The following is a 12221-nucleotide window of genomic DNA, read 5'->3' on the forward strand; positions in this document are numbered from 1 at the left end:
AATAAAAGAATGAAATAATATTGAAACTTAAGTTTTAGTTAGAAATATGCATAAGTGACTTTAGCAAAACAATGAAAAACTTGGTTATTTACCAATTTCTTGGCTATCTTTGTGGCTGTGTTACGGTTAATTTTATATGTATATTACTACAAATCAAACTCTACATATAGAGGTTAACACTTCAGGTTCCTTTAGTCATATACACAACCTAAATGGAACCCTAGTTCCGGTGTTCTGCATGGAACTTGCAACAACCCGATTCAAGGTTGGTCGGGTTCCTTTGGGCCAGACTCTGACCAGCATGACTTTGTAATCCACGTATTCCATGTTGGATCGTGTATAACTTGATATCAAGATGTTGGGCTTAAGTTATTTGAGCTAGTGTTAAAAAAGGAAAATTCAAATTCCTAATTATTTTCTAGTATATGTCATCATACGATTCATGGATTCTAGGCTTTGGTGCTACTAGTGGTAGGTCGGGGTGTTCAATGTTTGATTTCAAACCAATTAGATTGAACGACCTGAATTTGGTTCAATTCGATTTTCAACTATGAACTACGTACCCTAATTTGGTATTTGGTATGATTCAGTTTTCGATTTCAATAGGAAAATACTTTAAGCTTTTAATAAACCAAACAAATGGAAAATCGAACATATGAACACCCTACTACATGTGTCTCTCATCTCTTGTTAAAGATGCTACACCTACATTGGCTCTTATCGAGTGGTGGTAGGTGATGGTATACCTAGTTGCGTAACACATACAACTCATGTTTAGCTGAATCTTTATCATCATCTAACACTTGGTCTTAAAAATGATTTTGTTGAGCATGGTCTGAGAAAAAAAATCATTTTTCATTACACAACTTGTACTTGACTATCAATTTGTTTCATGTTTCATCTCATGGTCTATCAATTCAAGCACCGGCGTGGCAAATTCTTCACCACATGATGCCTAAACTCATTAGTTATAGTATACTCATCTTGGATATCTATTATGTTTTCTAGCATGTTTCCTTTTTACATGTCAAATAAGTCATTGAACATTGTTTTTTCTAGCATATTTCCTTTTTATATGTCAAATAAGTCATTAAACATCGAAAGTTACTATATTTACTCGTAAGGGGAGTGGGGGTGGTCACTAGTGATAGAATTCCATCACTCACAAGCATCCAATCAACTCCTGCCATGTCATCAGCCACTATTCTATCACTCACAAGCATTTTGTAGTGGCGGTGGTCACTAGTGATAGAATTATAAAAACAATAAATATATAACAATAAATATATTCACAGATTAGCTTTCAAGAATAAATCCAAAAATCTGCGTCAGATTCCATTGGTCGGAGCTGTAAACTATGTTAAAGTTCCACGCGTGATTATTTCAACGAGTTATTTCTTTCACGCGTGGTGGCAATGGTGGCGGCGGTGTGCTATAAAAAACAACGAGTGATGGGGGTGCCATCACGGACCACCCCCACTCCCCTAAAGGCGTATGTGTGGGTGACCAAAACTATGATGCCATGTGGTTGTAGACACTAAACTATAGTTATATTGAGAAAATATGTAGAAACAATTGATTAGCCCCCTTTTCACTGACGAATTACATACAATACTCCCTTTCACTGACGAATATGTCCATTGGTGTAAACCTGATGTTTTGTAGTGTTTTAGATATATGAATTGGTATAGTTATGGGTGTGATAAGTTTCCTCATGATCAAATGGTACATAACTAGTCCATTTAATTATTTATTCTTTTTAACTTTACTAAATTAGTTTAGACCCGCATGCTTATTAATCAAACATAGTGGTTGAAGAAAATATATAAAGCTCGGTACCGATGACTAAATGATGCTTACAAAGTTCGTTTTGTTATTAGTAGCAACCAACAACATTAACAAAATCAAGCATATAAAGACCCCAGACCAACGCCACTGAAGCTATAACGAACACGACGGGACTAAACAACCAAAACAACAACGGGAAAGTGATGCAAAGCATTCGGTTCCCAAAAATTGCTAAAATGAATCCTCTTTCCAAGATATCTCTAGTGTATTTACGAGACGATGAAGGTGATGGCGATGGTGATGATTCCCCTTCGGTCTCTGGTTCCGCTCCCAAAGCATAAATCAAGTAGTTTGCATCAATCAAAGTTGCAATGGCCATAGAGCTACATAGGAAGCTAGTTAACACAAAGAGAAACGCGGATCCATATTTTAAGAAAAGGATTTTAGTTGTGTGTAACCCAAAGAATGAGTTGGTGAATAGATCTTTTGCACTATAAGTGTTGTTTATCAAAGCAGCCAAGGCGATTGTTATGACTGATGACACCATAGCAACGAGTATCGAGCTCATCAAGGTGTTTCTTAAACTTTGTACTGCCAACGTACCTTTATTATCATCTCCCTACTCAATAAACACATAAAAGTCAAGACTAGTTAGGGTTTTGTTTGGTTTATAAAAAAATCAAACGAATGCAAACGTAGGCTTGTTTTTGCTTATTTGTTTTAACTTTAACCGAATAAATGAACAATGAACACTTGATGGACAAAATTTCTTGTCCGTGTTCGTTCTTTAAGAAAATGAATGTATTCATGTTCCTTTTTTTGTTGGTTTGTTAATATCCTAAACAAACATAAAGAGACAAATGGGCATCAATTAAAAGTAAATAATAAAATCCAAATTAAAGTATATATGCCATCAATATATAACATTTCAAAATAGACAATATGGGTTGGATTGGGTGATGGTTCTAAATGGGCTGAATTCAACTTTTTTGAATGAATATCTTAACGATCATAAATGAAGAGGCATAAGCTTACGAAGATGACTAACGTAAACGATAAGGCATAAATGAGTGTTCACGAACGTAAATAAAAGAACAAGACATGTGTTCATGTTTGTTTGTTTAATTAAATGGACAAAATGTTTTGTTTATGTATTATTAAAAAAAACAAACGTAGATAAACTTCCCGATGAACAAATTTTGAAAGATTCACTGAAAATTTGATTCATTTACATTCATAGTTTTGAATTATCTTGATCTACAAAATATAATATCCAAATTCAAGTTTTTTTTCTTGATTTAAACAAAACCAATATGCTCATATTTTCAAAAAGATTAAATCCCAGTTGTCCGTTTTCTGAGTTTAAATAAAACCTATAAAAATATCAAAAACCCTCGTCAAGATTTAAGCTTTTGATCATAATATTGATTAATTACCAAAGATAATATCCAAATTAAATTTTTTTCTTGATATAAACAAAACCCATCTTCGAGTCTGAATTCTTCTTGATCAACTTAAAAGACTTCTAAACAAATCCCACAAAATATATCAAAAACCCTCATAAGGATTAGGATTTTCAAGCCAAAACATACGTAACCGATACCTGTTTCATGTCCTTTAGCCAGTGTTTTCGCTTGATCGATTCAACGCCGATGGTGGTGCAAGAAGGCTTTGTCTTGAATTTGTACCAAAGATAAGTATGGTAACCAAATGTAATAAGAAAGCTGAAAGGGACTAAAATGGTGTCCATGTAGTGAAGAAGTGTCATCTTCTCCATTTGCAAAAAAAGATTGATGGAATTGAACTGAATTTATTGATTGAGAGGAAAGAAACACAGCTTCCCCAATTTATGGAAGATGAATTGGATTCATAATTTTATCTTTTGGGTGGTAGTGGAATGTTGCCATCAAAAATTAGAAAAAGGAAAGACTTATTTGGTTGAAATGCTCCTTTATCTTGTTAGGGGAGTGGGGCGGTCCGTTATGGACTCCCCATCACTCGTTGATGTATCACGAACACCGCCGCCACCACCCATATCACGAGTGATAGTTTTGACGTGTTGATATTATCACGCGTTGAACATTGATGAATGAATGTGTATGACTTGTACATTGTGTATTAATACTTGTACATTGGAATCCCATCACTAGAGATGACCACCGCCACTAAAGAATGCTTGTGAGTGATAGAATAGTGGTTGCTGACATGACGGAACATGATTGGATAGTTGTGAGTGATGAAATTTCATCACTAGTGACCACCCCACCCTCACTCCCCTTACAGTTAATAATATTATCTATTAGTATGTATCACATGTTATAAACGATTTTTGTTCTTTTGCTTTTCTATCAAATACATTTTATGTGACATTTACCAAATACTATGAAATCCGTTATGTTAAATATAATTGATAAACACATGTTTAGTTGTGTATCTCTTTTACATGCTTATACATGTGAGGATTTATGAAACATGTATAAAATCCTTACATAAAGTAAATAAACGTAACTATTGTTACTTATATAATGTGAAAAACTTTTATATACATAAAATAAGTAGATGATATATATAAATAATAAATGAGTTAAGCCTAATCTTCTAAAATTTTTCATTTACCAAATACTAATAACTGTATTTTTCGTGTCTTGTTGTGAAATCCGTTATGTTATATATAATTGATAAACACATTTTTAGTTGTCTTTTTTATATGCTTATACATGTGAGGATTTATGAAACATGTGTAAAGTCCATACATATAGTAAATATACTAACTAGTGTTACTTATATAATCTGAAAAACTTTTATATACATAAAATAAGTAGATGATATATATAAATAATAAATGAGTTCAGTCTAATCTTCTAAAATTTTTCATTTACCAAATACTAATAACTTTAGTTTTTGTGTCTTGTTGTGAAATCCATTATGCTATATATAATTGATAAAACCGTTTTTAGTTGTGTATCTTTTTTGCATGCTTATACATGTGAGGATTTATGAAGCATGTGTAAAGTCTTTACATAAAGTAAATATACGTAATTGTTACTTATATAAATGTAAAAAACTTTTATATACATAAATAAGTAGATGATATATATATATATATATAATAAATGAGTTACGCGTGATCTTCTAAAATTCTTCACGAGCCGAACTCAAGCCTCTAGAACCACTCACAAATCGATCTTGATCGCTTTAAATATAAATTGCGACACAAACTGAGCTTGGTCTTTAACTTTTTTAAACAATGGAAAGGCAAACCGGTTATAACACATCATTAACTTTGTCAACATTTAGTGTTGTATTTTCATAATATATAATAAAAAAAACATAATCTAGATTGTTTTCTTATGGTAGTGCTCTTGCTTTTGTAGCATTAGGTGCATGGTCTAATGGACAATGAGATGGAAATTGGGGCATGATTCATACAATCGCTTTTCTTTAGGTTCGTATGGGATTCCCACTCAATTACTTATTCTTATCAAAAGAATATTTTATAGAAAACATGTTGAATCAATTCTTAAACTCGTTTTTCCTATATTTGCCCAATAAATAAATGGGGTTATATTATACTCTTTTAAATCTACTAGTACGGTGCCCGCGCGATACGGTGGGAAGACACTTCACATTGCGGCACTCGTTTCTGGTAGTTTTCTTATTCATATAATATGTATGATAATACTATTGTGACGGATATATGTCATAAGTGTTACACATATGAAAAGTTTTGTTTTTTATAAAAATTAATAATCAAAAGAAAAAAAATGTTTTTTATAAAAATTAATAATCAAAATACAAAAAAAATAAAAGATAAATTGTTACAATTGTAAAGTATGTTTATTTTATTGGATAAATTATAAGGTATAATTTTATTTTTTAAAGTTCATAACTTTTTTTAAATATCCACATAGTACTTATCCAATAAACTTTAAGTTTAAAATTTTCGTTTTTATAAAAATAAAAAATAGTATTTGACTCGTAAGTACGTTTTAGACCTTTAACTTAAATTGTTAAATTTGGTTTTTTACAGATATAAAAAATTTATATTTTTATAAAATTTCAAGAACCGTTTTTATAAAAAAAAAATAGGATGTTCAAAGTTTATATCTTTATTAACTTTATATCATACTAAGTTCAGATTTTTAGTTTCTAACTAACCTTATCTATATGAGTCTACTTTTAACTTATAATCCCTAAAAATATGCAACACAATCTACTATGTATCTAGTCAAGTTGATAAAGAATTCTTTTGAAACTGATTAATATTATCTATAACAATATAGTTGAACTTATTATTCCTAAAAATATGCAACACAATTTAGTATTTATCTAGTAATGATTGTAAATTTCTGGAGTATTTTATTTATATTACTTGTTACAAAATTGTTTATAAAATAATTATTTTTTTATAAAAACAAAATGTTTTGTTTATAAATTTTGTTTTTATATATATAAAAAATTTATATTTTTATAAAATTTTAAAAATAGTTTTTATAAAAAAATAGGATATTAAGAGTTTATATCTTGATTAACTTTATATTATAGTAAGTTCAGTTTTTTAGTTTAACTTTAAAGTTTATTACTTTATTATTTTTTAATTAAGAAATACAAATTATTAGATTAATATCCAAGAATAATTGCAATATTTTATAATTTCAGCTTGACTATATCTAACTGCAATATCTATTTAGTACAACTTTAGGATATTAACTTATATAAGTTTTGTTGACTTATAAACTTCGAATACTAACTTTATTTTGAACTTTATTAATATGGTCCTGCATTATATTGACACCAAAAATAAAGTTCAAAAATAAATAAACTTTATTCATACGTCTAGATCAAAGATAACAAATGAAAATGAAAAAAAAAACATAAAAATACTTGATGGATTTCATATAGACTGCATGAAATCAGTTCCGCTTCTGAATTGACACTCGAGATATTTTTAATCGAGTTTTCTGGTTTGTGCTTGAATCGGCAGTATCTTCTAATTCCTCTTCTTTGTCATTGCCCTTAGAATCGTCTAAATTAATAACCTCACTCCATTTCTATTCAGAGAGTCTCTTGGGTCTCTTCCTTTGAGTCTCAAAACTTCTGATCCTTAAAAAGGACAAGAATTGAATACAAAAGTTAAAAAAAAAGACTAATAAACATTAAAATTACCTCTTCACTAAATTCATGTTGAAGATTAAACTTGTGTGGACTAAACATTGCACCATAAGAAATAATATCAACACTTTTATCACCATCATCCTATAATAAAACACACATATAATAACATAACGAACATGTTAATATGAAAGATATATGCAAAATTAATACTTAAAAACCAGCAAAATCAATACCTTAGAAGCTTGTTCGACAACTGGGTTGTTTAAATTGGCATGTTCATCATGCAACCGAATCTGAAAAATCAAATAAGTTAACATTCACATAAAAGTAAATAAATGAAAACAATTATTCACTATTGTGATATAATAGAACTGACCTTTTTCAATCTCACATGCTTGGTTTTTTGCAACAGTTAAATTCAAAACTGGATCTAGTTTTTTAACTTTGTTTAGCAATAAATACAGAGATGTACTGCTATGTATTTATAGTAGTAATTATAGAAGTGCATTAGGGTTTAATTTTAGATTTGCCACCCCTTTATTTAGGAAGTTTGTTGTAGTTAGTTGTAAGTTTTTATAAGATATATCTAAGTATAGATATTAGGCAGTTTTTTTAAAAAAAAACATGTGACACATAATATCTTCATTTTATGTTATGGTACTTTTAATTCTTTTTGTTTTTGTTTGCATTTGTAGATTAGGCGCATTAGATCACAAGTATTAATTACTTGTACATTAAAGGATTATCGACTTGTACCTTTTAATCCGTGCATCGATATTAAACAAGACAACTATCGATACGTCGACAAAAATGTGTAGGTCGTCATGCTATCTTTGGAGTTTTTTTAAACAATATAGTTTATAAGATATGTCAAGAATTCGTAAAAAAAATTATAAATTTGTTGTGGAGGGTGAATTGTAACTAATTATCTATAATTTTGTTAAAACCTCAGGGATTTAAATGTAATAAGTTTAGGGGCTAAAAGAATAAATGGTGTTTAAAGACCAAACTACCCTCATTTTAGGGGTCTTTCTATAAATAAAGGGTGAAGAAGTTCTTATTTTTTGGGTATCTTAAAATACTCCTCCTTCATGCATTATAATATAATATAGTATAGATATAACAATTTCAACATTTCCCATTCTAATTTATATGATGTGATTATGTTAAAAAGAATGAATATTGTTACTAACTAAGAGTAGCAGGGGCATCCATGGGCCATGGGTTCAAGCCCAAGTTCACACGGGTAGGCCAGGGAACACAGTCACAAGTGGCACGGGTTCCCCTAGTGGCTTCATTTTCCGGGTTCACGAACTCGCCGTTTGTCTTCCTTTCAGCCGTTTGTGTGTCTTCCTAGTGGTTCTTTTTCAAGATGGGTGCCCGCTCCACCCTAAAAACATATAATACATTCACATATATAACAACATATAAAATAAAGTGACGTAGATGATTACATAACTTATTTGATTACATAACCATCATCTTTGTTCTTTTGGTAAACATAATCTATGTTTAAGTTAAAGAGATTATGTTTAAGTTAAAGAGTTTGACTCTCTCATTTGTAATGTAACCTAAAAAGTGAAATCTTATGTCACACCCCGATTTCCACGTGTCTCACCGGTGGGCCCGGTGGGGGATTACCGTGACGATGTTGGCAACAATATAGTCAAACCACACAATTATATAATGCACAGCGGAAGCATAAGATAAATATATAAATTTCAACCTCTGATTGTAATATCAATATGTATTACAGGGGTTGGATATATCCACAGTGGATCGTAAATAGAAGTAAAGTATTGTTCCATTAGATACTGCAATCAAGCTTGCGAGGCTTATCCCGACGCTAGGGAGCTAATACCAGCCAATTACGTTTAGGTACCTGCACTTAATCTTTTTGGGGAAAATACGTCAGTTTACACTGGTAAATACATTCAACTGACACATTTGAAAATGTTTATTAAAATTGATTTGAATGCACAAGGCACAAACTCTTTTATAACTTGGGAAAATTCATAATGATCTTGTGAACGTTTTACATGTTCTTTTATGCGTTCAGTAGCCCGGGTCGTGCCGGGTTAAAGATTTATAGACACACCACGTTTGCGTAAAACCGTAGTATAAAAACCAACGGCTACGTCTTTTAGTTTTAATGTCGACACTTTATACCGGGTGTACGCCTACACCGGGATGTCGATGGTCGTGGCCATTTCGTAAAATGATGCCAAGGATATCCGGGACAACGGTCATTAAACCCCCCAAAGGCTTATAAGCAACAAAACTGTTTAAATGAGCCGATCATATTTAATCAATTAACCACCTAAGCGATGGAATTATATAATGCTCAATCAAGCGGTATTAATATACCGTAACCCAAGCCCATATAGGGGAAATAAGTTAAAGTATTTACCTTTGCAAGTATTAATCCTTAATTTAGATCAAGTCACCGATAGCTTTTACTGGGGCTCCTAATCTGGAACGAAGGTTTTAATTAACCTCTTAGAATCCTAACGGTCCTTGTATTAGCCGTAGCTTAAACCGGTTGATTCCGATATATAGATATGGTTAATTCGCACGAAAAGGCGAAAACCGAGAATGGAGTATGATTTGGACCCAACAAGTTCAGTGACTTGTTTTATATGGGTTTATAGTTCATACTCTGGATTTTGGGGTTCAAATAATATAATTTGACCCATATCGGCTATTGCACGAAAACTAGTTCCATGGGCCGTACCGTGTGCGCAAATAGGCGAAACGGTTAACCATAAGTGTCCTACGCTTATTTCCTAAGTCAATATGCCTTAAAAGTATTTTGGTATCAGTAGGATACCTTCCGTAATGCCCGTAACGAGTTTAAGTTAAGATTATGCCCCGTAGGGGCTTTTCGGTCATTTTAAAGACTTTAAAAGGGATTTTCGAGTTCTACAGGAAATCTGAGTTTCCCGAACAGCTTATAAAGCTCAAAATACTTTATTTATTATTTAAAACCAGTAGCAATTGGAATCGGGTCAAAAGACCTTGTAGAACTCCCGTTTTGGCCAAAAAGGGCATATTCGGTATTTACCGAACCGTAGCCATAACCGCAGGTTATGAGCAAGGTAAAATTTATTAAAAATCTTTAAAATTCCCAAAATATTATTTTACCACAGTGGGTAAAAGTTTTGGTGACGAAAACTTGGGTTAGATGGGCGTTATGCTAATTGCGCCGTTAATTACAAAACTTTCTTAAAAGTGCGCCTTTTAGCATAACTCTCATTCTAGACCTCGGATTGACGTGAAACTTTAAGGACATGCTTATAATTTAATAAGGAAGGTTTTGGTCCGTTCATGTGTCCGAAATACTCGTTTTAATTTTAAAAGGCCGTTACGGTCAACTTTTAGGCGAATGACGGAAATACGTAAAAGACTCGGATAACTCATGAACCGACCACAGAGGCGTATACCAACATGTGACCTGGTCCTAAGAGAGTCCTAAGGTATATTTATACCTCACTAAATCGGGTCAGAACTGAAGTCAAAGCAAAAGTCAAACTTTTGCGACATTCGGCTCCGAACCGGTTCTATATAGTAAATGATCGATTCAAACGAGCGCAAACAGGTTTATATACTTATTATCATGTTTTATGATTATCAAAACAGGTTCCATAACATATATATTACAGATTATGCATAAATCGCTAAAATAGCTTTCTGTTGACTTTTTAACCGCACGTTTGACTCGACATTTGACATAGTTAGAGTGGTGATCAGGGGGAACCATTTCAGAGGTTTAATACCCACATAAATACCAACTCATAACCACTTTTGATTCGTCATAAGACTGAACCATTACTGATTTATCGTAAAGTCAAACCGTAGTTACGACGGTTTGGTTTTTAGCTAAAAACTAAGCAAATGTGGAACCACAAAGGTTGAATTACTTACAGAAGCTTAAGAGAAGACTTAAGAACACAGGGGAAAGCTTTAGAGCTCTTGGAATGATCAGATGAGTGAGTTTTGATGTTGTGAATGTTATGAGCACAATGGTGCTATTTATAGCCAAGAACAAGGCCTAAAATCATTACACAACATGCTACTACTGATCATGATGATGGGTAGATGTCCCCTGAGTGATATGGGTCAATTGTAGGGTGCCCATGCCTCTTTGATTAAGGTTTGATCGTTCAAATGGTCCAAAAGCCAAGTAGTTACTACAATTCTGCATCTGGGCACTTTACGCGGCCTGCATGGGAGTTCCCATGTGTTTTAATGCGGGTCGCCTAAAGATCAAATATCAGACGCGAAATAGAGGAGGCTCGCGGCCCGCCTCAACTTATGTTTAAACCTTACGCGGGTCGCCTAAGGTTAAGATTTCAGGATTTTTAAATCTTTTTGTAATGATTACAGAATCTGGCCATTAATAACGAAATCTTTCGTAATGATTCGCCTGACCTTTCGGTTTTGAAGGGGTAACTTTGCGGTTTGGCCCTCGGTTATTTACCGATAGGGGCCTCGTGTTATTTACCCGCGTTATTAAGTCCCCGGTTTATTTATTAATTATATTGGAAAGCCTTAACTTTCACTGTTGACGCTTTTAACCCTTCTTCTACGAATTCGATCGTAACTTTCTCGTTTCATATCGAAACTTCGCGAAATTCATATATATTATTTTAGTGAGGGTATAATACCGTTACAAAGTCTTTGGAACGTTAAAGGGTCACTCAGAGGTATTATTAAACATGTTGACACAGTTAACCCCTGTAGTTTGTAATCTCTCACTTTCTTCCGCGTTTTATTTTTGTACGATCTATAATTTATTCGTTTGAAGGTTTAAGCATTATTTAGGGATACTATACAGTATATTACCCTTGTTGACATTTATAACCCTCGAATTTATATACTTTCAAGGTTTGTCAAAATTAGTCCTTTATTTATTATGGATGCCACGTGTAATCTAATGACACGTGTTAACACATCATTGGACACAAAAATTTCGAGGTGTTACATCCTCATGTGACAACTGGCACAAAACCGGTAACTTCCGTACATTTTAATTATTATTTAATGACTGCAATTATGAGCTTAAATGTCAACATTGACTGATTAGAAGTTAAGCAAGTGAATTCATGCACGTTGTATACTACAAAATATTGCTTTATGCAAAAACGAGAGCGTTGCGTCAGAAATATTAGTAAACTCACCGGTAAGACACACTGTGTCAACAGAACTGCAGAAAGCAGTCAGACAATAAAATTGGAGCCTAGGTGTAGGTCCGAAAACAAGAATGCATTAAAACCCAAGAGTACATACAAGGGTTTAATATATATGCAATACGAAAG

General features: G+C 32.6%; 1 protein-coding gene across 1 annotated transcript; it reads right to left on the reverse strand.

Moving 5' to 3' along the window:
- Window positions 1-1812: 1812 nt before the first annotated feature.
- Window positions 1813-3684, reverse strand: LOC110884588. Its single transcript, XM_022132306.2, has 2 exons — window positions 3392-3684; window positions 1813-2407 (listed from the first exon to the last, which is right to left on the reverse strand). The coding sequence occupies exons 1-2, from the start codon at window positions 3563-3565 to the stop codon at window positions 1877-1879; spliced, it is 705 nt and encodes a 234-aa protein (XP_021987998.1). The 5' UTR covers window positions 3566-3684; the 3' UTR covers window positions 1813-1876.
- Between the last annotated feature and the right edge of the window lie 8537 nt (window positions 3685-12221).

The sequence above is a fragment of the Helianthus annuus genome, chromosome 10 (genome assembly GCF_002127325.2).
Source record: "Helianthus annuus cultivar XRQ/B chromosome 10, HanXRQr2.0-SUNRISE, whole genome shotgun sequence".
Lineage (NCBI taxonomy): Eukaryota > Viridiplantae > Streptophyta > Magnoliopsida > Asterales > Asteraceae > Helianthus > Helianthus annuus.

Excerpts from the sequence above, each read along its gene's own strand:
- LOC110884588 (XM_022132306.2), bottom strand. The coding sequence starts at position 3,565 with ATGGAGAAGATGACACTTCTTCACTACATGGACACCATTTTAGTCCCT. Across the intron at positions 2,408-3,391 it reads GGCTAAAGGACATGAAACAG|GGAGATGATAATAAAGGTAC; the intron begins GTATCGGTTACG and ends TTTATTGAGTAG.